Source organism: Coregonus lavaretus, assembly GCF_964263955.1.
Source record: "Coregonus lavaretus genome assembly, chromosome: 36".
Taxonomy (NCBI): domain Eukaryota; kingdom Metazoa; phylum Chordata; class Actinopteri; order Salmoniformes; family Salmonidae; genus Coregonus; species Coregonus lavaretus.
Genome location: NC_140023.1, coordinates 30,615,067 through 30,642,171, shown reverse-complemented (window position 1 = coordinate 30,642,171; position 27,105 = coordinate 30,615,067). Strand labels below are relative to the sequence as shown.

Below are 27,105 nucleotides of genomic sequence, written 5' to 3'. Positions count from 1 at the left end.
ATAAGGAATGTATTTGTTGGGGTTAATGAAGGGTAGATACGGACTTGGATTCTGTTCCATGTTTCTAAGGAGAGAGGCGAAGTGCGATAGTTAGTCTCTGATAAGGCAGGCCAGCTGCGGAACAAGGGAGGAGCGAGGAATGTGTCTTGAGGTCAAGTCAACAGATGATGTGAGAAGAAACCTCTGGCAGGAGGGCCAGAGAGGCCACCACAACGACTCTCCTACTACAGTCCTATCTCACACACATACACTTTCATGCCCACGAAGGTTCTAGTATCAGGCAGGGCTATGACTACACCAGTGAGAGGAACCAATTAAGTTCCTGCCTTGCAACAGAGATGTATTGGCTGTATTGACCCTGTCTTTTTGAAGGTTATAAATATATGTGCTTTAATCATACCTTGTCTTTGCAGCTGTTTGACCCAGTGGGTGAATAAACTTGGTTTGAACTTTTTCTAGTTGTCCATTTGAATTTTTACACTGTTTGTTCAGAACCTAAAAGTTGGAGGATTCACCACGATTTACAGTCGAACTAGAGAGTCCAAATCAGTGGAGCAGGAGTAGGCACCAAAAGTAAGGTAGGCACAGTTCCTATACCTGTTACCACTCATTCTGACATCTTGGGGAGATGAGAGTCGTAGGCTGAATGCAAATTATAGGGTACGGATCTAGAAAGCCTGAGTTTATTCAGTAGGCCCATTGTGTTACGACCTGTCATAGATTTAGGGTAAGTCCGGAACAGGGGGGTCCCTGCGGAGGGTAAATCCAGGAAGGGTAAATCCCGAACAGGGGGGTCCTTGCGGAGGGTAAATCCCGGAATGGTAAGTCCCGAACAGGGTGGTCCTGTGGAGGTTAAATCCCGGAAGTGTATGTCCCGACAACAATGAGACATCCTATAGGGTGGAGGTCAGAGACCTGGCCGTGTGGTGCCAGGATAACAACCTCTCCCTCAACGTGATCAAGACAAAGGAGACGATTGTGGCTACAGAAAAAGAGGACTGAGCACGCCCCCCTTCTCATCGACGGGGCTGTAGTGGAACAGGTTGAGAGCTTCAAGTTCCTTGATGTCCACATCACCAACAAACTATTATGGAACAAACACACCAAGACAGTCGTGAAGAGGGCACGACAAAGCCTATTCCCCCTCAGGAGACTGAAAAGATTTGGCATGGGTCCTCAGATCCTCAAAAAGTTATACAGCTGCACCATCGAGAGTATCCTGACTGGTTGCATCACCGCCTGGTATGGCAACTGCTCGGCCTCCGATCGCAAGGCACTACAGAGGGTAGTGTGTACGGCCCAGTACATCACTGGGGCCAAGCTTCCTGCCATCTAGGACCTCTACACCAGGCGGTGTCAGAGGAAGGCCCTAAAAATTGTCAAAGACTCCAGCCACCCTAGTCATAGACTGTTCTCTCTGCTACCGCACGGAAAGCTGTACCGGAGCGCCAAGTCTAGGTCCAAAAGACTTCTCAACAGCTTCTACCCCCAAGCCATAAGACTCCTGAACAGCTAATCATGGCTACACTGACTATTTGCACAGCCCCCCCCCCCCCCCCCCCACCCCCCCACCCCATCCCCCTCTTTTACGCTGCTGCTACTCTGTTTATTATTCATTCATATTCACTTTAACTGTACCCACATGTACATATTACCTAAATTACCTCGACTAGCCGGTACCCCCGCACATTCACTCTGTACCGGTACCCCCCTGTATATAGCCTCCCTACTGTTATTTTATTTTACTGCTGCTCTTTAGTTATTATTTTATTTTATTTTTACTTAACACTTTTTTTATTTTACTTTTTTATTTAAAAAACTGCATTGTTGGTAGATTATCTGACACTCAAGAAGAAGGTCTGATCTCATTATTACTGAAACAGGATACAAGTGGAAAATATAAAGATCCAGTCTATTTACAAAATTGGAGGCCCCTTACACTTCAGTGTTGTGATGCAAAAATCTTAGCAAAATGTATAGCGCATAGAATTAAAAAGGTATTGTCGGATATTATTCATTCTAATCAGACAGGTTTTTTACATGGAAGATACATTGGAGATAATATAAGGCAAGTATTGGAAACAATAGAACACTATGGAAAATATGGGAAACCAGGCCTGCTATTCATAGGAGACTTCGAAAAGGCATTTGATAAAGTTCGACTGGGGTTTATATGTAAATGCCTGGATCATTTCAATTTTGGAGAATCTCTTATAAAATGGGTCAAAATCGTGTATAGTAACCCTAGGTGTAAAATAGTAAATAATGGCTATTTCTCAGAAAGTTTTAAACTGTCAAGAGGAGTGAAACAAGGTTGTCCACTATCGGCATATCTATTTATTGTGGCCATCGAGATGTTAGCTATTAAAATCAGATCCAATAATAATATCAGAGGATTAGAAATACAGGGCTTAAAAACAAAGGTGTCATTGTACGCTGATGATTCATGTTTTCTTTTAAATCCACAACTAGAATCCCTCCACAGCCTCATAGAGGATCTAGATACATTTTCTAACCTCTCTGGATTACAACAAAATTATGACAAATGTACTATATTACGTATTGGATCACTAAAAAATAAAAAATTTACATTACCATGTAGTTTACCAATAAAATGGTCTGATGGTGATTTGGATATACTCGGAATACATATCCCAAAGGAAATAAATGATCTCACTTCAATACATTTTTATAGAAAGTTAGCAAAAATAGATAAGATCTTACTACCATGGAAAGGAAAATACCTGTCAATTTGTGGAAAAATCATCCTGATTAACTCTAGTATTATCCCAGTTTACCTATTTGCTTATGGTCTTGCCTACGCCTAGCGAACAGTTTTTTAAATTATATGAGAAAAAAATATTCAAATTTATTTGGAACGGCAAGCCAGACAAAATTAAAAGAGCATATTTATATAATGAATATGAATTCGGAGGACAGAAATTATTAAAAATTAAAGCATTAGACCTATCACTAACAGCTTCAGTCATACAAAAGTTATACTTAAATCTGAACTGGTTCTCAAGCAAATTAGTAAGATTGTCTCACCCAATGTTCAAGAAAGACATTTTTCCCTTTATTCAGATTACAACCTCTCACTTTCAGTTATTTGAAAAGGAAATAATCTCCCAAATGTCACTATTTCTAAAACAAGCCATAGAAAGTTGGTTGCAATTTCAATTTAATCCTCCAGAAACGACAGAACAAATAATGCAACAAATATTGTGGTTAAATTAAGATATACTAATTGACAAAAAACCTTTATTTTTTGACAGAATGTTTAAAAAAGGTATAATCTTCGTAAATGATATCATCGGTAGGACTGGTGGAGTTATGTCGCATGCAGCTAACAAAAACATATGGAAATGTCTGCTCTACCCAAAATTACAACAAAATAATTGCAGCCTTACCGCAAAAGTGGAAGAGGAAAGTGGAAGGGGGAGAAAGTAAGGAACTTGTCTGTCGGCCTTGCATTAAAGAACATAATTGGTTAAGGAAAACTGTGATAAATAAAAAAGTATATCAGTTTCACTTAAGGACCAAAGGATTGACAGCAATCCCATATAGATTGCAAAATAGTTGGGAAGAGATCTTTGACGTACCGATCCCATGGCATAGTGTTTATGAACTGACATGCAAAACGACACCGGATTCAAAAATTAGAATCTTTCAATTTAAATTATTATATAAAATTCTTGCTACCAATAGAATGTTATTTATATGGGGGATACAATATTCCCAGTTCTGCAGATTTTGCTGTGAAGAAACAGAATCATTAGATCATTTGTTTTGGTTCTGTCCATTTGTAGCTTGTTTTTGGACACAGGTCCAGGAATGGCTAAAGGATTGCAATATTTACCTGGAGCTAACCTTGCAGATAGCATTACTGGGTGATCTGAAAAGTCATAGTCAATCAATCAATAATATAATAATACTTTTAGCAAAAATGTTTTTTTTTTTTTTATTCACAATCTGAAGAAGCAATGAGAATAGAAAGGTTCAGAACTTTTGTAAAACATCACAGTACGATTGAAATATATATGGCAAATAGAAATCCTATATGGATGGTGTTAAGAGATAGATGGGAGGTATTGAATAGAGTTGAAGGATGGGACTAATAACAAATAACAACAAATAATAACAAAGATAGCTAATAATGTAAGCATACTGTGTCCATAATAAGTATATAGGTTGTATGTTGGGAGCTTTTGGGAAAGAGCACAGTTAGAAAGATATGGCATATAGAAGCAAACCGGATGGACAACATGAAAATGATCGGAGAGGTTGAGAGTAGAAGAAGTTCAGGAGCAAAAAAAATAAAATATATATATATATAATAGAATTATTGTAAAATTAACTCTGTCCATAAGGTGTAGATAGTAAGTATAGACCGGAAGTAGAGGCCTGGGCATTGTTGTTCACTAATTTACTCCAAGTAGGGAAAGGATGGTGGGGTTGAAAAGTAATAAAGGGGAGTATATATATATATATAAATAAATTTAAAAAACATGGGGGATTGGAAGTGATGCAGACAATTACATTGATAGAAGATATAATCTATCTGCAATATTAAGCTGATCCATTCCCCCCGTATAAAAAGAACAAAAATATATATAAAAAAAAATTTGCATTGTTGTTTAAGGGCTTGTAAGTAAGCATTTCACTGTAATGTCTACACATGTTGTAGTAATTTGTTTATTTTATTTAACCTTTATTTAACCAAATAAGCCAGTTCAGAACAAGTTCTCATTTACAACTTCGACCTGGCGAAGATAAAGCAAAGCAGTGCGATAAAAACAACAAAACAGAGTTACATATGGGGTAAAACAAAACATAAAGTCAAAAAACTACAGGAAATATACAGTGAGGGAAAAAAGTATTTGATCCCCTGCTGATTTTGTAAGTTTGCCCACTGACAAAGACATATAATTTTAATGACCAGGTTTGCACACATCTCATGAGGGATTTTGTCCCACTCCTCTTTGCAGATCTTCTCCAAGTCATTAAGGTTTCGAGGCTGACATTTGGCAACTCGAACCTTCAGCTCCCTCCACAGATTTTCTATGGGATTAAGGTCTGGAGACTGGCTAGGCCACTCCAGGACATTAATGTGCTTCTTCTTGAGCCACTCCTTTGTTGCATTGGCCGTGTGTTTTGGGTCATTGTCATGCTGGAATACCCATCCACGACCCATTTTCAATGCCCTGGCTGAGGGAAGGAGGTTCTCACCCAAGATTTGACGGTACATGGCCCTGTCCATCGTCCCTTTGATGCAGTGAAGTTGTCCTGTCCCGTTAGCAGAAAAACACCCCCAAAGCATAATGTTTCCAGCTCCATGTTTGACGGTGGGGATGGTGTTCTTGGGGTCATAGGCAGCATTCCTCCTCCTCCAAACACGGCGAGATGAGTTGATGCCAAAGAGCTCGAATTTGGTCTCATCTGACCACAACACTTTCACCCTGTTCTCCTCTGAATCATTGAGATGTTCATTGGCAAACTTCAGACGGGCCTATATATATGTGCTTTCTTGAGCAGGGGGACCTTGCGGGCGCTGCAGGATTTCAGTCCTTCACGGCGTAGTGTGTTACCAATTGTTTTCTTGGTGACTATGGTCCTAGCTGCCTTGAGATCATTGACAAGATCCTCCCGTGTAGTTCTGGGCTGATTCCTCACCGTTCTCATGATCATTGCAACTCCACGAGGTGAGTTCTTGCATGGAGCCCCAGGCCGAGGGAGATTGACAGTTCTTTTGTGTTTCTTCCACTCGAGAGGTTTAAGGGGAAACATTTAAATGTCTTGGAATGGCCTAGTCAAAGGCCAGACCTCAATCCAATTGAGAATCTGTGGTATGATTTAAAGTTGAAGTCGGAAGTTTACATATACCTTAGCCAAATACATTTAAACTCAGTTTTCACAATTCCTGATATTTAATCCTAGTAAAATTCCCTGTCTTAGGTCAGTTAGGATCACCAATTTATTTTAAGAATGTGAAATGTCAGAATAATAGTACAGAGAATTATTTATTTTCTGCTTTTATTTCTTTCATCACATTCCCAGTGGGTCAGAAGTTTACATACACTCAATTAGTATTTGGTAGCATTGCCATTAAATTGTTTAACTTGGGTCAAATGTTTTGGGTAGCCTTCCACAAGCTTCCCACAATAAGTTCGGTGAATTTTGGCCCATTCCTCCTGACAGAGCTGTTGTAACTGAGTCAGGTTTGTAGGCCACCTTGCTCGCACACGCTTTTTCAGTTCTGCCCACAAATGTTCTATAGGATTGAGGTCAGGGCTTTGTGATGGCCACTCCAATACCTTGACTTTGTTATCCTTAAGCCATTTTGCCACAACTTTGGAAGTATGCTTGGGGTCATTGTCCATTTGGAAGACCCATTTCCTACCAAGCTTTAACTTCCTGACTAATTTCTTGAGATGTTGCTTCAATATATCAAAATAATTGTTCTTCCTCATGATGCCATCGATTTTGTGAAGTGCACCAGTCCCTCCTGCAGCAAAGCACCCCCCAAGCATGCTGCCACCCCCGTGCTTCACGGTTGGGATGGTGTTCTTCGGCTTGCAAGCACCCCACTTTTTCCTCCAAAAATAACGATGGTCATTATGGCCAAACAGTTCTATTTTTGTTTCATCAGACTGGAGGATATTTCTCCAAAAAGTACGAAATTTGACCCCATGTGCAGTTGCAAACCGTAGTCTGGCTTTTTTATGGTGGTTTTAGAGCAGTGGCTTCTTCCTTGCTGAGCGGGCTTTCAGGTTATGTCGATACAGGACTTGTTTTACTGTGGATATAGATAGTTTTGTACCTGTTTCCTCCAGCATCTTCACAAGGTCCTTTGCTGTTGTTCTGGGATTGATTTAAACTTTTCGCACCAAAGTACGTTCATCTCTAGGAGACAGAACGCGTCTCCTTCCTGAGCGGTATGACGGCTGCGTGGTCCCATGGTGTTTATACTTGCGTACTATTGTTTGTACAGATGAACGTGGTACTTTCAGGGATTTGGAAATTGCTCCCAAGGATGAACCAGACTTGTGGAGGTCTATTATTTTTTTCCTGAGGTCTTGGCTGAACAGGGTGTTGACCAGGGTCACGCCAATGTTCTTTGCACTCTAGGAAGGGGACACCGTGAAGTTGTCAACCGTGATGGAGAGGTCTTGTGTAGGCATATTGTAGAAGTTGAACATGAGGTGGTGGGCCGTCATCCATGCTGAGATATCTGCCAGGCACACAGAAATGCGTGTCGCCACGTGGATGTCAGAAGAGGGGAGGAGAAAAGCAGTTGAGTGTCATCCGCATAGCAATGATAGTAGAGACTGTGTGAGGAAATGACGGAGCCGAATGACTTGACTTGGTGTATCCAGGCTCTGTCGTAGCCGGCCGTGACCGGGAGACCCATGGGGCGACGTACAATTGGCCCAGCGTCGTCCAGGGTAGGGGAGGGAATGGCCGGCAGGGATGTAGCTCAGTTGGTAGAGCATGGCGTTTGCAACGCCAGGGTTGTGGGTTAAATTCCCACGGGGGGCCAGTATGAAAAATAAAAATAAAGAATGTATGCACTCACTAACTGTATGTCGCTCTGGATAAGAGCGTCTGCTAAATGACTAAAATGTAAATGTAGAGAGAAGAGGGCCTAGAACCAAGCCCTACGTGGTGCAGACACAGATCCTCTCCACGTCACCTTTTAGGAGTGGCCTGCAAGGTAGGATGCAATCGAAGAGTGTGCAGAGCTTGAGACGCTGAAACATTTACATTTTGCAGACGCTCTTATCCAGAGTGACTTACAGTTAGTGAGTGCATACATTTTTCATACTGGCCCCCCGTGGGAATTGAACCCACAACCCTGGCGTTGCAAGCACCAAGCTCTACCAACTGAGCTACACTGGACCACAAACGAAAACATATGGTTAAAGTACTTTGTTTCCTCCTTCAAAATATAATTTGGTGACTCATTTTTAACCAGTTTCAGTTAATTCTTCTTGATAGCATTTCTATGTTGAAGATTAAAAAATAATTTGGTGCATTTTTCCCCACATTCCATCCAGTTTGCTTTATTTTTTAAATATATTACACTTGATCTTTCTTGAATAATTTTATTTTTGTTTTTCCTCTAATTTCTTCTGAGCTTCTATGTTACAGTTTTTATTGCTATCTATCTGTTCTGTTAGACCTTCTCTTTTCTTTGTTAGTATGGACTCTTTTGACCTAAATTGCTTTTGTTTTCGAGATGAGTACTGAATTTTATGGCCTAATAATGGGATTTGCTGTACCTATGTTATGTCGGAAAAAATAAGTTATAAATTCCTCTGTCCTAGTTAAAAACAAGTTATCATCCAATAGGCTTTGATTAAATTCCCAATATCCTCGCCCACGTGGAAATTCAATAAGAATAATGTATATGCCAATTATATGATGGTTCGACCGCATTCTGTCCCCTATCAACTCTTTTTAAACTTTTGGTGCCAACGAGAATTACATAAGAAAGAAGTCAAGACTACTAGCTTGATTGAGTCTCCGCCATGTATATCTCACTAGATCAGGATATTTAAGCCTCCATGTATCTACTAGTTCTAATGTATCCATGACAGTCACGATTTCCTTAAGAGCATGAATGTGATAGTTTGTAGTGTGATTTCCTTTACGGTCCATTGAGCTATTTAAAACGATATTATAATCTAGCTAAATATAAAGAAAGAGTGTGGTACAGAGGATGGGGCAATAAGACTAAGTGATGCAGAGTGTGGTACCGAGTGGTACACAAGGAGGGAGTCTGAGCCAGAGTCAGGAAATGGCTCTTGATTTATTTAATTGTTATGTATGAGGCAATGTTTTAGGAAATTCTTAAATGTATATGGTTGAGAATGGGTTATGGACCTGTTATATTTAGACCATATTTAAGTATCGATTGATATGTTTTGGAATAAACAGAGCAGAGCCAGGTGGTGGCTCTGTAATTTTTTACATGAGAAAGTTTGGTTTGGCCACCATTGTATCCAAACTAAATAAATATAGGAGGAGAAGTCAGATTTCGCCACTATCATAAATTAAGAGAGTGGGCGGAGCGGTCAAAAGATGAAAGTTTGGAAACAATGGTGGAGAACTGAAATGGGAGGGTTTATGCTAAAAAGTATGTAAAATGAGCAGGAATGGACATATAAACTGAGGGCCGAGTGTTGTGAGTTAGTTGCTCTGCAGACCAGCTCGGCTTTTGTTGCTCTATGTAATAAAGTCTATCTTGATTCTACAAAAACTCTAGAAGAACTTAGATTTTTTAATAATTATAGTGATAATTTTCCACAACATTCAGTAGTTGTGTGGTTCAGTAAATCTGTTGTAAGTAGTTGTGTGGTTGTGGTCAGTTTTCGTCAGCACTTGTTGTTGTGGTCAGCAGATGTGGTCAATAGTGGTAAGTAGTTGTGGTCAGTAGTTGTGGTCAGTGGTTGTGGTCAGTTGTTGAGGTCAATAGTGGTAAATATTTGTGGTTAGTAGTTGTGTGGTTGTGGTCAGTAGTTGTGTGGTTCAGTACTTGTGTGGTGAGTAGTTGTGGTCAGTAATTTTGGTCAGTAATTATGTGGTTGTGGTTGTGGTCAGTAGTTTTGTAGTTGTGGCCAGTAGTTGTGGTCAGTAGATGTGTGGTTGTAGTCAGCAGTTGTGGTCAGTAGTTGTGTGTTTGTGGTCAGTTTTGTTCAGGCATTTTGGTCAGTCATTTTGGTTTGTGGCTGGGGTCAGTAGATGTGGTCAGTAGTTGTGTGGTTGTGGTCCGTTGTTGTGGTCAATCATTTTGGTCAATAGTGGTCAGTAGTTGTGGTCAGTAGGTGTGTCATTCTGTCGGTAGTTGTGTTCAGTAGTTTTGTGGTTATTAGTGGTCAGTAATTGTGTGGTTGTGTTAAGTAGTTATGGTCAGTAATTGTGTGTTCAGTAGTTGTATAGTTGTAGTCAGTAGTTGTGTAGTTGTAGTCAGTAGTTGTGGTCAGTTGTGGTCATTCGTTGTGGTAAGTTGTTGATGTCAGTAGTTGTGTGGTTGTGGTTAGAAGTTGTATGGCTGTTGTTAGTACATATGGTCAGTAGTTGAGTGGTCAGTAGTTGTGTGGTTGTGGTCAGTATATGTGTGGTTGTAGTAAGTACTTGAGTTGTTGTGGTAATAGTTGTGGTAAATAGTGGTCAGTAGTGTTGGTCTAGTATTTGATTTGTTGTGGTAAGTAGTTGTGTGGTTGTAGTTCAGTCGTTGTGTGGTCAGCAGTTGTGTTCAGTAGTTGTGTGGTAGTAGTACAATATTTGTGGTCAGTTATTGTGTGGTTTTGGTCAGTAGTTTTGGTCATTGGTTGTAGTCAGTAGTTGAGGTCAGTAGTTGTGTGCTTGTGGTCAATACTTGTGTTCAGTAGTTTTGGTCAGTAGTTATTTGTTTGTGGTCAATACTTGTGTTCAGTAGTTTTGGTCAGTAGTTGTGGTCAGTAGGTATGTGTTTGTCGTCAATACTTGTGTTCAGTAGTTTTGGTCAGTAGTTGTGGTCAGTAGTTATTTGTTTGTTGTCAACAGTTGTGTGGTTTTGGTCAGTAGTTATATGTTTTTGGTCAGTAGGTGTGGTTAGTATTTGTAGTCAGTAATTGTGGTAAGTAGTTGTTCGGCTGTGGTCAGTAGTTATTTTTGTTAGATACTTCTCCCTAGTTGCTGAAATCGTATTTTATTGAATCCATTTTAGCTGTCACATCAGCTGTTTGGTTCGAAACAGGTTCTCAAATAATGGGAATTTGACACGCTATGAAGACTGACACGCTATGAAGATGTTGTCTCCCTCTATGGCATGTGTTGCTAAGCAACCACCCTGCAGTTGCCTTGGCAGGCCTGCTCCCTCCATGGCTAAGTCAATGTGAGAAACATGGTAAGAAACGTTTGTGCTATGATTCATGATAGTGTTGTTAGACAAAGCAAGGAAAGTGAACTTTAAAACGTGATGTAGTTTTATTGGAATTTGCAGCTGTTGTTATTAAGTTATGAATCTGCTAGCTTCTGACATGTCTTACTGCATCTTTAATGAAAGGAGTTGATGGGTTACTAAAACAGTTCTACCTCTTGATTGGTAGAAGCTATTCCTGTTCTTTCCAATTTGAAAAGCAGAGAAATAGAGGGAGATATCATATATTAAGTTTTTGTGTGACTTGTTGGAGGAGGGGTCAAAATGGCAGTTGTTTTGAAAAAGTAGGAAAAAATGTGTTAATGCAGTTACTTAAACTGCTGTAACGTTAGATTGGTAAGATATATATATATATTTTTAGACATAGACTATTTTATTGCAAAATGTAGCCTATAGCCTTTTACGTTTGCCTGACTTTTTCTGCTTGTTCATTAGGCTATGGTACTGCTTTCTCATCTTGGTTGTTAAATGGGTGAACGTAAACAAGTCTGCTGTGGCAGACCCAAATATCAAAGGTTGTGTCTGCAAACCATCAACATATCTGCGCATGTAAAAAAAAACACCTGCGAGAACTTCAGGTAGCGGTTAACATAGTTCTTCAGAGTTACAACACCACATGAGACCATAAAAGTTATAATATGATGGTTATCTAGCCAAATTAAATGAACTTGTTAATGTTAAATAACTTGATTTCAAATAATTTTTTAACAGACAGTATGTAGCCTACATAGGACTTACAATGTTCTATCACTGATAGCATTCTTTTTATGAATTAATATGAATATATATGGGCCAGTTGGGCCCTAAAAAAGAGGGGGATCTTTTATCAGAAGTTTTATTAGCTATTAGTAATTCAACTTTGTGCAAAAAAAGCTCAATCATACTTTTATCGCCACTAATTGGGCTAAGATATAAAAGAACAGAACTCTCAACTGTAACCATTTTAAGTGTGCAGAAATTAGCATATAATTATATTTTTGGGACTGTTTTTGCACTATGGCCTATTTATTTATTGCCTTACCTCCATAACTTACTACATTCGCACACACTGTATATATATTTTCTGTTGTATTTTTGACTTTGTTTTTTTACCCCATATGTAACTGTGTTGTTTTTAATCGCACTGCTTTGCTTTATCTTGGCCAGGTCGCAGTTGTAAATGAGAACTTGTTCTCAACTGGCTTACCTGGTTAAATAAAGGTGACATATTTAAAAAAAAAACATAAATTAGCATATAATACCCACCAACAATAATTGTAACTCTTGAATCGTTCAAGCTAGAGACACCAAACCAACTTTCACATGTTCAGGTTATCCTATCCTATCAATTCACCAATCATTCAATCAACCAATCTTTTCATCTACCTACTTCTTCAACTATAATCAGTCACTACCATTACAACTGCAGTCACTACCTCTACTATAACTAAATACTTTAAACAAGCTAGCAAAAATGTATTCAGGAAATGTACTTTTCTAGTTATATTATTAATGTGCAATAAGTCATTTGGGAGACTGAGGTGGGGGTATTTCATGAAACAGGATTGTAAATGTTTTAGAAATATTAAAAAGAAGTGATTTAAAGCAATAAATAGAAGGTAAAAAAAAAACAGCCACAATCAAACATTGCAATGATGTAAGCTTTTATTCAGTCTAAATAGCATGACTTTTGTCTTTTTCCTTGTCCTCAAGATGACACGTGTTACAGTTTGTATACAAGTGTTAGTCAAAGTTAACAGTTATCCCCATGTTCGTTTTTCATATAATTCCTCTTAGGCGTGTGAAAATAATAGAAAACATGCCCCAAAGATCTTCCACACATTGTTATGAACAACACAGTGTTAATAGTAACTTTTCCAATACTTTAAATATAAGTTGTGAGGACATTTTGATTCTCACACAACATTTACTGTATTCTGTATTTTTCCCAACCACAAACGCGATTTTTCAAACGATATCAATCTCCTTAACAAATAGGCCTATGTATCCAACTGGGATCGTGGTCCTTCTTAAACTTACAAAAGCTTAATTTACAAATAATTTAGCTTACAAGTGGAAAGAGAGAAAAATGTAAACATTTCATTTGGCAGATTGTCTTAATCTAAACCGGTTAATAAATAGATTAAAAAGTACATTTAGTTTATTATTATATCCTCGCTAGATAAATATATGGGATTGCAAATGTATTTACACTGATAAGTCACATAATTATGTTCCTGTTACAAACAAAAACCTACTGACCAATGCTAGATGATGGAAAACCCAAAACTATGGACATTTGAAGCATTGCATTCATCAGGATGAGATAGCCTGCTTGAGGCCTTGGTCATGCATGTAGTCTGACAATGTAAGGCCCAATCCTAACTTGAGACTCACCCAAGTGCAACTCTGACTTTCGTCGTAAACAGTTCATTAATATTGATGGAAGATCTGCATGAATGCACCCTTGGACCTCAAGTTAGGATCTTCCCAAAAATCTATTGAAGCACCATCTCCTCTTTCAACTTCACCTACCTAACAATCAATATATCAACCAATCAAAATAACCAATAAATCAACCAATCAGTTACTCAGGTCAATGATCAGGTGCTCATAGATCTGGGTCTTCCCTTTGAAGCTAGAGGCCAGCAGGAACTGCCTGTTGTCAATGGCCAGAGGAGAGAAGGCCCTGGGCGCCTGGATGTTGAGCTCCTGGAAGTGGACGAACTGGCTCTTGTTGGTGTCCCAGCAGTACACCTGGGTGAACGAGAAATCACTGCCCAGCACGGCGTACTGCCATCTGCCCACTGTTAGCGGCTGGAACACCATGGAGCCACGCGACGGCATGGTCTGCATCTCGCGGAACAGGGCACCATCCCAGCGCATCACCTTGGAGTCGCCGATGAAGCGCGTCAGGCAGATGAAGAGCTCCTCGTCGATCTGGAAGTGCTTGACAGCATACACGTCCTCCATCTCTGGGATGTCTGTGCGCCAGTCGAACAGCTTGGTGCCCTTGTTCCATTGGTAGATAACGGGGCGCTGCGAGCTGCTGGAGAGGACCAGGTGGGGCTTGGACGAGATCTCCATGTACTCCACGTCAGTGTCACGGTACCACAGGTGCAGGGACTGGTGCGAGTAGAACCCATTTCCGTTCCACTTATACACTGTCGTAGAACCGGCCTTAGAACTGTCTGCAATCACGAAGAAGGACTCACCGTCGATGCGGAATGTCTCCACGTCATTAGGCTTGCGAATCTTCACGATGTCGATGTCCTGGATCTTGATGAACTTGTTGGCGGAGACATCGCGCTTGTAGATGTGCGAACCGCCGAAGAGCTGGGCCACGATGATGAAGAGCTGATTGTCAATGATCAACGGCTTGCAGATCACTGTGGATGTGCCTAGAGGGAGGGAGGGAGTGAGGGAGGGGGGAGATAGAGAGAGACAGAAGAAGGGAGTAAGAAAGAGAGTGCAAATGTGTTACTTTTATGTATGCATGGCTCCATCGTGGTAAAAATGAGAGAAAACAGTCTTCTCCAAATACTGTTATAAAACAACTGGTTTTGATGCATCAGAAGAATCGATTTCTTTCAGCATCAGAATAATTTATTTTTTTCACATCGACAAAGTCCTTTACTTACTGTCAATGTCATCGTAATTTCGGAAGTTCATCTCCACGTGATCCCATTCCAGGAAGCTGCACTTTCCAATGAAGGGCTGGGCAAACACCACATACTGGTCATTCCCAAATGCAAACGCCTCCACGGATATGGACTCTGACTTCTCTGACTGGTAGGAGGCAAACTCTACAGGAAAATGCAAAGGATGCCACATAAGTCACCATTGGCCAATAATGATAGATTAGAAGACATTAAAAAACATACTGTAGTGGTTGACACCTGGCTATTTCAGCTTCAGTTTAGTAGTTGGTGGCAATGGCTAGTTTAACAAACAAAACCAATGTGTGGATTGCAGTCTCTCTTCCTCTATAGACTGTTTTGAAAGTAAGGAAACAAATATATAAAAACATATTTTTGCTGAACTATGCCTTTAATATCATCATGACGATTTAAAGTGGTGGTTGACCTGTGGTGATGCAGTCGAAGGATGCAGGAACAAGGTCGTTGATCTTCTTGTCTCGGTGGGAGGCAGGGCCTTTACAGTAGATCTGGTCCACGGTGGCGTTGGTGTGGACCATCCACTCCACCAGCCACTTCAGCTTACAGTCACACATGAACTGGTTGCCCCGCAAGTCGCTGAGGACAGGGGGAGAGTAACACACATTTTAGCATTAACTGGACCCGGCTCAACAAGGGGGCTTAGCCTCCTCAGTTCAAACTTGAGCTACCTCAGTTTTAGTTTCATGTCCCTATATAAAAATAGCAAAACAGTTAAAATTATTGAGTGACAGGTTGGTGGCCAAAGAAATCTGTATCTCTGCTTTGCTGTGTCAGCACAATGGACAAGGCGTGACGCAGTGTGTGTAGGGGGGCTATGGAAAGCCACTGGGCGGTTAGTTAGGTATGAATCCTTTGGGTTTCCATAAAAAGCGGGAAAAAACACTTCTCATCTCTGTTAGCTTCTTAGCTAGATGGAAAAAGTGTTAGTGTTATTAGCCTTAGCCTATTTAGCTAGCTCGAACTAGCTTATCTGCCACGAAGGATTTCAGAAATTGTCTTTGCCAAAGTAACCAAACAAAGGAAAAGGAGAGCGATGAGCAGCAGCATCAAACCACCAAGACCTATGTCAAGCAACTTGGATGCAATGTTGCAGTGAGATTAACTCAAGCAAATGTGCTGATACACAAACCAACTCAAACAAGACTGCAGGTAGCCTAGCGTTGAAGAGCGTTGGGCCAGTAACCAAAAGCTTGCTGGTTTGAAACGGTGAAAAATCTGTTAATGTTTGAGCAAGGCACTTAACCCTAATTGCTCCTGTAGGTCCCTCTGGATAAGAGTGTCTGCAAAAAAAAGAGGGTTATTGTAAGAGCATTATAGACAAAATGCTGGTTGTATAATTTAGCTAACTAGCCAAAATGGAATTTTCAGCACTGTTTTATCAAGCTAGTTAATCTTGGACAATTTCAGTAGAAAGTGAACGGGGAGAAGTCTGGGTTCACTTCATAAAATATATTTATTGACTGCCAGACCATGTACATAAACCAGGATTATCCATGATGTCAATAATTTTTTTAAATGCATCTCCTGTTTGGCACGCCTCTTCTGTTGGGTTTACCAGCAGCACTGATAGATTTGTTGACACGACAACTGAGTCAGCGTTCCCAATATTCATCCATGCTGGCTAAAGACCTATAGTGCATTCGGAAAGTATTCAGACCCCTTGACATTGTAAGGGTTGGTGTGAGCGGTGAGGTGTGACCCAGGTACGGTGCATAATAGACAGTAGGCAAGGATGGTGAAACAAGGATCTTTACTGGTGGTCCAAAAGCCAGGATACAAAACAGACTATACACAAAAACAAATGAGGAGCACATAGGTCTCCAAAAAACAGGCTGACAATAAACAATATGAAATACTAACTCTGAATGGAAAAACACAATGACTCAGGGAGAACACTTCTCGAGTACCTGTAACTCCGTCACGTGATTCAACACTGATACGTACTGCTTGACATCAAGGAACTAGCAGAGAAAACTGAGCAAGGGAACACAGGGATGTGAGGGCATAAATACACAGGTGAATCAGATAGCCACAGGTGATACCAATAGGCAGATAATTAGTCCCGACTGTGAGTGAGGAGGTGCCTATGGTTGTCGGAGGATGACACGTTGTGGGTCGCTCCGGAACTGCAACCCACTCCTGTAACAGTGCCCCCTCCGACGAACGGCCCCAGCTGTATCAGCAATGGGTCCAGAATTTCCCTCCTGGGCACCCCAGACCTCTCCACCGGCCCATAACCCTCCCAGTCCACCAGAAATAGGAGACCCCTCCCCACCCGCCGGCAGACCAGGATCCGGTCCACCATAAATGCAGGCCGCCCTCCGACGAGGCGTAGCGGGGGAACAGGGTGAGGAGGGGGAGCCAGGGGACAGGTGGCGACGGGCTAGAGGAGGGACACATGGAATGTGAGAGGCACCCGCATGGTGGGGGGGAAGTTGCAGCTGGTAGGTCACTGGGTTGACTCGCTGGACAATTCTGAATGGCCCGACGGGACCACCGCCTCCTTCTCTTGCTCGGGGAATAGAGGCACTTGGGCATAGGCAGGGGTCGGAGCAGCCCTGCTGCGGGCTGATGTGAGCTCATCATGCGTGCGTTCACCGGGCAAGCAGCCACGAAGGTGCTCATATCCCCCTCAGCAGATGGCCACCAGAACCTCCTACGCAGGAACTCCAACGTCCTGGCGTCCCCCGGATGGCTGGCGAGGTCGGACGCGTGCGCCCATTGAAGCAGTCACAAGCGCGCAGCCTTGGGTACGTACATCCTCCCCGATGGACCTCCGCCCGGATCGGTCTCCCGCCGTAGCGCTGCTCTGACCAGCCTATCAATTCCCCACGAAACTGAGGCAACAATCAGGGCGTTGGGGACAATGGTGTTGTCCCTCATGGCCAGCGTCTCCGGCCGGGACAAGGAAAGCCATCGCCCTCGTGTGGGCATGGCACCCGGCAGGAGATCGATAGCGCAGTCATAAGGCCTGTGAGGAGGTAGGCCCTTGGCACGCTTCTTACTAAACACCTCCCCCAGATCCCAATACTCCTGGGGAAGAGGTGAGGACTGGTAGGTGATTTGGGACGGTGGTTTAGGCTGATGAGTGGTCGGTGGCGACCGGAACAGGACGGGGGCGGAGCCTCCCTCCAAGATGAGCCACCCCGTGGACCAGTCTATCCGGGGGTTATGGGCGGCCAGCCAGGGGTGCCCAAGGATGAGGGGACACTCCGGAGAGTCCACAATGAAAAAATGGATATACTCCCATAGCCCCCCCGCCACCTGGACATGCACGGGGACAGTGCGCCGGGTGATGCAGCCCGACCCCAACGTCCGGATACAAAACAATGGACTATACACAAAAACAAATGAGGAGCACATAGGTGCTGACAACAATCAATACGAAATACTAACACTGACTGAAAAAACACAATGACACAGGGAGAACACTTCTCGAGTACCTGTAACTCCGTCACGTGATCCGACACTGATACGTACTGCTTGACATCAAGGAACTAGCAGAGAAAACTGAGCAAGGGAACACAGAGAAGTGAGGGCATAAATACACAGGTGAATCAGATAGCCACAGGTGACACCAATAGGCAGATAATTAGTCCAGACTGTGAGTGAGGAGGTGCCTATGGTTGTCGGAGGATGACACCTAGTGGGTCACTCCGGATCTGCGACCCACTCCTGTAACACCTTATTAAAAAAAAAAATATCCTCATCAATCTACACACAATGTCCCATAATGACAAAGTGAAAACAGGTTTTTAGAAATGTTTGCACATTTGTGACTCACCACCTGGAGTTGGTCTTATGTAGCAAAATTTGAAATGCTGTTTTTTACATTGGATAAAAGTAGAGACTCAGAGCTACAACACTGTATATTGTAATTCTGCTTTGAAAGTTGATAAACTTGTAAACTCACTTTTGAGAAAATGGCATTTGAATGTGTTGGTATCTAGTGAAGAGCTCTTCTTTGTCTACATCCATTCAGAATTATTCACACCCTCTTAAGCTTTAGCCCCACCCATCACGTTTCACTCTCTGCGCTTTCAGAGCGCGCACTTGAAGGTCTGGCCGATCATTTGTTTACCTCTGGATAACATGAAAACAGCCTAACCAGCTCTACTGGCAACAATTTCATTGCGCTTTTATGCCGATGTTTACTGACTCCGGCAATATTCAACGGGTGTTGTGCACTTTAACTTAAGACATGTAGCCAGCTAGCTAGGTAAACAATGAACCTGGATTGGTAAACGACGTGTAAGATCACACACGACACATAACGTTAGCTAACGAGCCAGCCAGCTAACGTTAGCTAGTTACACAACAATGAACATAGTGCCAATGAATGTCATTACTACCCTGCATTAATGTGCTGGGAGCTAACCAACCAGGTTCTATGTTAGCTAGCTAACATTAGGCTCTAACTAGCAAAGCAAATGGTTCTGTGATACGAATAATAACGTCATGCACGTAACGTTAGCTAGAGAGCCAGCCATCTAACGTTAGCTAGCTAGCTAAAAGTACACTTTAGCTTGAAATGAAACCACTTTCTGTCAAAATTTGTAATATCTGAAAATGGAGCTAGCTAGACTATCTTACCCGTATATATCATCATGTATGATGGACGGGTCTCCCTCGTATTCCATACAACGTTTGCCCTTAGTTTGAAGATATATTCCGGAGATAGGTGTTTTTGCCATCTCTTCAGCTATCATATTCTAATTCCACTGATTTCAAAACTCAACCCTCCAAAAAGTGGAGAGCAACAATTATGCAGCTTCACTACACGATACATTTTTAGAAAAGCCGCGTTCAACAGGATTACAAACAAAGACTGACAAAAGCCTTCTATATTGCAGACCAATCCGAACTCCTCTCTCGGCATGTCCAGCCCAGTCATTATCTCAGCCAATCACGGCTAGTGGGAAGGTTGCTGTTTTTTTCTGTGGCTTAACCAACAAGGCTCGTAATTTAACAATTTTATTCGTATTTACAGATGGCATACAAGTTTGGTATTAAGCCATATTAAAGTTCACATGTTCCAGAAGGCATTTCTGCCCAAAAAAAACAAATTTTGATACCCAAAAAAGAAATGGCTCTCCTGTGAAGTCGTGACTTGCGACATACGCCTAGTTTCCTGAAACGGGTCACATTTATTAAAACAAAAAAACAGAAATACCATATTTACATAAGTATTCAGACCCTTTGCTATGAGACTCAAAATTGAGCTCAGGTGCATCCTGTTTACATTTTTCATCCTTGTGATGTTTCTACAACTTGCAGTCCATACAATTGATTGGACATGATTTGGAAAGGCACACACCTGAGCTCATATATAAGGTCCCACAGTTGACAGTGCATGTCAGAGCAAAAACTAAGCCATGAAGTCGAAGGAATTCTCCATAGATCTAAGAGATAGGATTTTGTCAAGGCACAGATCTGGGGAAGGGGTAACAAAAAATGTCTGCAGCGTTGACGGTCCACAAGAACAGAGTGGCCTCCATCATTCTTGAAAGGAAGAAGTTTGGAACCACCCAGACTCTTCCTAGAGCTGGCCGGCAAAGATGAATGGAGCAAAGTACAGAGAGATCCTTGATGAAAATCTTCTCCAGAGCGCTCAGGACCTCAGACCGGGGTGAAGGTTCACCTTCCAACAGGACAACGACCCTAAGCACACAGCCAAGACAACACATTAGTGGCTTTGTGATAAGTCTCTGAATATACTTGAGTGGTCCAGCCAGAGCCCAGACATGAACCCGATCAAACCTCTCTGGAAAGACCTGAAAATAGATGTGCTGCGATGCTCCCTATCCAACCTGACAGAGCTTGAGAGGATCTGCAGAGAAGAATGGGAGAAACTCCCCAAATACAGGTGTGCCAAGTTTGTAGTGTCATACCCAAGAAGACTCGAGGCCGTAATCGCTGCCAAAGGTGCTTCAACAAAGTACTGAGTAAAGGGTCTGAATGCTTATGTAAATGAAATATTTTAATTTTTAATTTTTAATACATTTGCAAACATTTCTAAAAATCTGTTTTTGCTTTGTCATTATGGGGTATTGTGTGTAGATTGATGAGGAAAACAATACATTTAATACATTTTAGAATAAGTGTCACGGAATCAGCCGAGGCTGCTCCTCCTCCTTGCTCGGGCAGGCTTCGGCGTTCGTCGTCCCCGGAGTACTAGCTGCCACCGATCTATGTTTCAGTGTTTGACTTGTTTTGTCCTGATTGTGTACACCTGTTCCCCATTATGTTGTATCGTATTCCCTATTTAACCCTCTGTCGTTCATTGTGTGTTGTGTGTTATTATATTCGTCATCGGCAGTGTTCGTGTGCGGGTTGTTTATTTCCTCCTAATGTGGAGATTGTTTTCCTACTCTGGTTATTTTTGAGTAAAGTACGTTTCCAGTAAGCTCTGTGTCCTGCGTTTGACTTCGCCTACCGCATTTCACCGTCGCATTCTGACAGAATAACACACCATCATGGAGTCAGCAGGATCGGTGGTGCCAAGGGGATCACTGGAGGAGCGCGTAATCCACCAGGAGGCCATGATCCAGAACCTGGGCACCACCATGCAAGGGGTGATGGACACCTTGAGGCGATGGGAGAGTGGAGGTTTGCCGACACTTCCTCCTACGATACCACCACCATCAGCCATACTCAACGTTCCAGCTCCGGAGTCCAGTGGGATTCGGCTCTCGCTCCCGAGGGCTTATGATGGCACCGCGGCCGGGTGTCAGGGTTTCCTACTCCAGGTTGAACTCTACCTAGCAACTATTCACCCGGCGCCCTCGGGATACGAGAGCATGTCCGCCCTCATCTCCTGTCTGTCCGGCAAGGCGCTGGAGTGGGCCAACGCCGAATGGGGTGGGATAGACGCCGCTACGGTCAGCTATGCGGAGTTCACCCGCCGCTTCCGGGCAGTATTCGATCATCCCCCAGAGGGTAAAGCGGCGGGTGAGCATCTATTCCACCTTAGACAGGGGAGGAGGAGCGCGCAGGAGTTCGCGCTGGACTTCTGGACGCTAGCTGCCAACATGGGATGGAATGAGAGGGCCCTCATCGACCACTACAGATGCAGCCTGAGGGAGGACGTGCGTCGGGAATTGGCCTGCAGGGACACCAACCTCAGCTTTGATCAACTGGTGGACATGTCGATTCGCCTGGATACCCTGTTGGCTACCCGCGGACATCCGGATTTGGGGCCGTCCATTCCATCCCCCAGCACCTCCGAGCTGACCCCTATGGAGCTCGGAGGTGCTGGTGCTAGGGAGACCAGGAGGGAGGCCGTCCCCTGCACCAACTGTGGCCGCAGAGGACACACTGCTGGTCGGTGCTGGGGAGGGTCTCCTAGGAATCGAGGCAGTGGACGATGCACTGATGAGTCATTCCAGGTGAGTAGGCACCCAACTCACCCAGAGCTCTCTGCTGATCATATGTGTATTAACGTGGTGTTTCCCGAGGTTTCTCCTCACTCCCAGCATAAGGCGCTAGTAGAGTCAGGCGCAGCTGGGAATTGTATCGATCGCCAGTTCACCTATAAGTTAGGGATTCCTATCATACCTGTTGATGTGCCCTTCCCCATTCATGCCCTAGATAGCCGCCCGTTGGGGTCAGGATTGATTAGGGAAGTCACGGCGCCTCTCCGGATGAAAACGCAGGAGGGTCATGAGGAGATAGTACGTTTGTATTTGATTGATTCTCCTGCATTTCCCGTGGTGTTGGGGCTTCCCTGGTTAACGCTCATGACCCCAACATTTCATGGCAGCAGTGAGCTCTCCAGGGATGGTCTGGCGTTTCCGTAGGGGCAACGACGGTGGAAAGCCCGAACCAAGTTCCCACCTTGCACATTCCACCTGAGTATACCGATTTGGCTCTCGCCTTCAGTAAGAAGAAGGCGACTCAATTACCACCTCATTGACAGGGGGATTGTGCGATAGACCTCCAGGTAGGCGCTGCGCTTCCACGTAGTCACGTGTATCCTCTGTCTCAGGAAGAGATGGCCGCTATGGAGACCTACGTCACCGAATCTTTGAGACAGGGTTACATACGGCCGTCTACTTCCCCTGCGTCCTCGAGTTTCTTTTTTGTGAAGAAGAAGGATGGGGGTTTACGCCAGTGTATTCATTACCGTGGTCTAAATCAGATCACCATCAAATACAGCTATCCTCTCCCTCTGATTGCTAGTATGATGGAGTCATTACACGGGGCGCGATTCTTCACAAAATTGGATCTCAGGAGCGCGGACAACCTGGTGCGCATTAGGGAGGGAGATGAGTGGAAGACAGCATTCAGTACCACCTCGGGTCACTATGAGTTCCTCGTCATGCCATACGGGTTAATGAATGCTCCTTCAGTCTTCCAATCATTTGTGGGCGAGATTTTCCGGGACTTGCATGGACAAGGTGTTGTGGTATATATTGATGACATTCTAATATACTCCACTACACGAGCCGAGCATGTATCCCTGGTGCGTCGAGTGCTTGGTAGACTGTTGGAGCATGACCTGTATGCGAAGGCGGAGAAATGTCTGTTCTTCCAGGAGTCCATCTCCTTCCTGGGACATCGGTTTTCCGCGTCAGGGGTAGAGATGGAGATTGACCGCGTTCTGCCGTGCGTAATTGGCAGACTCCCACCACGGTAAAGGAGGTGCAGCGCTTCTTGGGTTTTGCCAATTACTACCGGAGGTTTATCCGGGGCTTTGGACAGGTAGCAGTTCCCATTACCTCTCTGCTAAAGGGGGGTCCGGTGCGCCTGCAGTGGTCAGCTGAGGCGGACAGGGCGTTTAAACGTCTGAAGGACCTGTTTACCTCAGCTCTGGTGCTGGCGCATCCGGATCCCTCTTTGGCATTTCAGGTGGAGGTGGACGCTTCCGAGGCTGGGATCGGCGCTGTGCTGTCTTAGCGCTCGGGTACGCCACCTAAACTCCGCCCCTGTGCTTTCTATTCTAAGAAACTCAGTCCGGCGGAGCGCAATTATGACGTGGGGGATAGGGAGCTGCTGGCTGTGGTTCAAGCCCTGAAGGTGTGGAGACATTGGCTTGAGGGGGTTAACACCCTTTTCTCATTCTGACTGACCATCGTAACCTGGAGTACATCCGGGCAGCGAGGAGGCTGAATCCTCGCCAGGCAAGGTGGTCAATGTTTCTTTCCCGCTTTGTATTTAAGCTCACCTATATACCAGGGTCCCAGAATGCTAAGGCAGACGCCCTGTCCCGACTATATGACACAGAGGAGAGGTCCATTGAGCCCACTCCCATACTCCCGGAGTCTTGCTTAGTGGCACCGGTGGTGTGGGAGGTGGATGCGGAAATCGAGCGGGCATTACGTTCCGACCCTACTCCTCCACAGTGTCCAGAGGGTCGGAGGTACGTGCCGCTCGAGGTTCGCGACCGTTTGATATACTGGGCTCACACGTCACCCTCCTCTGTTCATCCGGGTATTGGTCGGACAGTGCACTGCCTTAGTGAGAAGTACTGGTGACCAACCTTAGCTAAGGACGTGAGGGTTTATGTTTCCTCCTGCTCGGTGTGCACCCAGTGTAAGGCACCTAGACACCTGCCCAGGGGGAAGTTACAACCCCTACCCATTCCACAACGGCCGTGGTCTCACCTATCGGTGGATTTTGTCACGGACCTTCCTCCCTCCCAGGGGAACACTACGATCTTGGTCGTTGTGGATCGGTTTTCTAAAGCCTGCCATCTCATTCCCCTGCCAGGTCTCCCTACTGCCCTACAAACTGCTGAGGCCCTGTTTACACACGTCTTCCGGCACTATGGGGTGCCTGAGGATATAGTGTCTGATCGGGGTCCCCAGTTCACCTCTAGAGTCTGGAGGGCATTTATGGAACGTCTGGGGGTCTCGATTAGCCTTACCTCAGGTTTTCACCCTGAGAGTAATGGGCAGGTGGAGAGAGTTAACCAGGATGTGGGTAGGTTTCTGAGGTCATATTGCCAGGACCGGCAAGAGGAGTGGTCGGGATATATTCCCTGGGCAGAGATAGCCCAAAACTCCCTCCGCCATTCGTCCACTAACCTTACGCCTTTCCAGTGTGTGTTAGGTTATCAGCCGGTTCTGGCACCTTGGCATCAGAGCCAGACCGAAGCCCCTGCGGTGGACGAGTGGTTTCGGCGCTCTGAAGAAACTTGGAACGCTGTGCATGTCCATCTGCAGCGGGCCATCAGGCGGCAAAAGGCGAGCGCCGATCGCCACCGCAGTGAGGCTCCGGTGTATGAACCGGGAGACCGGGTCTGGCTCTCGACCCGAAACCTGTCCCTTCGCCTGCCCTGCCGGAAGCTGGGTCGGCGGTTTGTGGGGCCCTTTAAAGTCCTTAGGAGATTGAACGAGGTATGTTATAGATTACAACTGCCCATTAATTACCGCATTAACCCCTCGTTCCATGTGTCTCTCCTCAGGCCGGTGGTAGCTGGTCCACTCCAGGAGATTGAGGTACGAGAGGCTCCTCCGCCCCCGTTGGACATCGAGGGGGCTCCGGCGTACTCAGTCCGTTCCATCTTGGATTCGAGGCGTCGGACTGCAGTATCTCGTGGAGTGGGAGGGGTACGGTCCGGAAGAACGGTGCTGGGTCCCCAGGAGGGACATTCTAGATCCCTCCATGTTGATGGACTTCCACCGGAGTCATCCGACTCGCCCTGCTCCGCGTCCTCCTGGCCGTCCCCGAGGCCGGGGTCGGCGCACGGCTGGGGCCGCGCGTCAAGGGGGGGGGGGTACTGTCACGGAATCAGCCGAGGCTGCTCCTCCTCCTTGCTCGGGCAGGCTTCGGCGTTCGTCGTCCCCGGAGTACTAGCTGCCACCGATCTATGTTTCGGTGTTTGACTTGTTTTGTCCTGATTGTGTACACCTGTTCCCCATTATGTTGTATCGTATTCCCTATTTAACCCTCTGTCGTTCATTGCGTGTTGTGTGTTATTGTATTCGTCATCGGCAGTGTTCGTGTGCGGGTTGTTTATTTCCTCCTTATGTGGAGATTGTTTTCCTACTCTGGTTATTTTTAAATAAAGTACGTTTCCAGTAAGCTCTGTGTCCTGCGTTTGACTTCGCCTACCGCATTTCACCGTCGCATTCTGACAATAAGGCTGTAATGTAACAAAATGTGGAAAAATTCAAGGGGACTGAATACTTTCCGAATGCACTGTAGTTTGCCAGTAACTAGCTAACACCAGACACAGATGAAAGGGGAAACCTTTAAATATCTTTGCCTCAGAAGAGTAGGGGAAACCTGTAATTATATTTACCTTGCAGTCAAATTTTGGTGACAGTAGACTAGCTAGCTAGCTATGTAAACCACGCCCCTCTGCGAACACGCCTTCTGCGATGATGGTTACAAGGCAGTAATTATTTAAATTAGATAAGCGAATAAGACGTTACAATTGGTGTATTAAAAATATATATCGTGATGTTAGGCCCTGTGTTTTGCGCAATCATATGACATAACAAAATTTAAACTTTTTAAGCCTTATCCAGAAATGAGAATTACACCAAAAATAAAAGCTATTGTCTGAGGACAGTTCTGGACCATCTGACATAAGGCGACAGTTTGATGAAAAAGCTTTAAATAAAGGTCCAAATCCAGGCATGTCACATGATTGTACAAAACATAGGCCCTCAATCCTCAATCATATCAATCTGGCCTCCTGAATATAGGTTTTTGACACAGAGGAGGAAGGCAGTACCTTTATAATGAAACTTTATTGATGTACCAGCAACAGTCATTTTTCATACTGTGGTGATCCTACTTTGATCTGAGTGGTGTGCTACGATTGTAGCTAGATGTACTCAGACTTTTCTGAAGTTAGCTAGCTTCAGTTAGCTTCACATTCCAGCTCAGGCAGTAAGAATGGCGGCGGAGGAGATGGCTGACGTTTTACGGGCTCCTAACCAATTGTGCTATTGTGTGTGTTTTTTTGCGTTATTTGTAACTTATTTTGTACATAATGTTTCTGCCACCCTCTCTTATGACCAAAAATAACTTATGCGTATCAGGACAGCGATTACTCACCTCGTACTGGAATAAGATTTATTCTTTAACAAGTTGGACGAGAAGGATTTTCTTCAGACACCCGACAAGGCCCAAATCCCCATCATTCGCATGAGAAAGAGACAGAGATATCGGGGACGTAGGTCGGGGTGCCTTGTAAGGATCCAACGGCAAGTGGGTAATCTGCCTCTAACATCAGTGCTATTAGCCAACGTGCAATCATTGGATAACAAAATAGACGATCTACGATCACGGATATCCTACCAACGGGACATTAAAAAATGTAATATGTTAAGTTTCACTGAGTTGTGGCAGAACGACGACATGGATAACATACAGCTGCCGGGATATACACTGCATCTGCAAGCTAGAACCGCTGCCTCCAGTAAGACAAGGAGTGGCGGTCTGTGTATATTTGTAAACAACAGCTGGTGCACGAAATCTAGAATTAAGGAAGTCTCAAAGTTTTACTCGCCTGAGGTAGAGTATCTGATGATAAGCTGTAGACCACACTATTATCCAAGAGATTTC

General features: G+C 44.1%; 1 protein-coding gene across 1 annotated transcript in view; it reads right to left on the bottom strand.

Annotated features, from left to right (window-relative positions):
• Positions 1 to 12,576: 12,576 nt before the first annotated feature.
• Positions 12,577 to 27,105, bottom strand: part of LOC311110740 (leucine-rich glioma-inactivated protein 1-like) — a gene marked incomplete at its 5' end in the record, with an annotated part of 56,353 nt that continues 41,824 nt past the window's right edge. Inside the window, 3 exons of the mRNA XM_084153299.1 lie at positions 12,577 to 14,304; positions 14,545 to 14,709; positions 14,990 to 15,159. Coding sequence (XP_084009425.1) covers positions 13,487 to 14,304; positions 14,545 to 14,709; positions 14,990 to 15,159 — 1,153 coding nt within the window. The 3' untranslated portion in view covers positions 12,577 to 13,486. The remainder of the gene's footprint in view (positions 14,305 to 14,544; positions 14,710 to 14,989; positions 15,160 to 27,105) is intronic.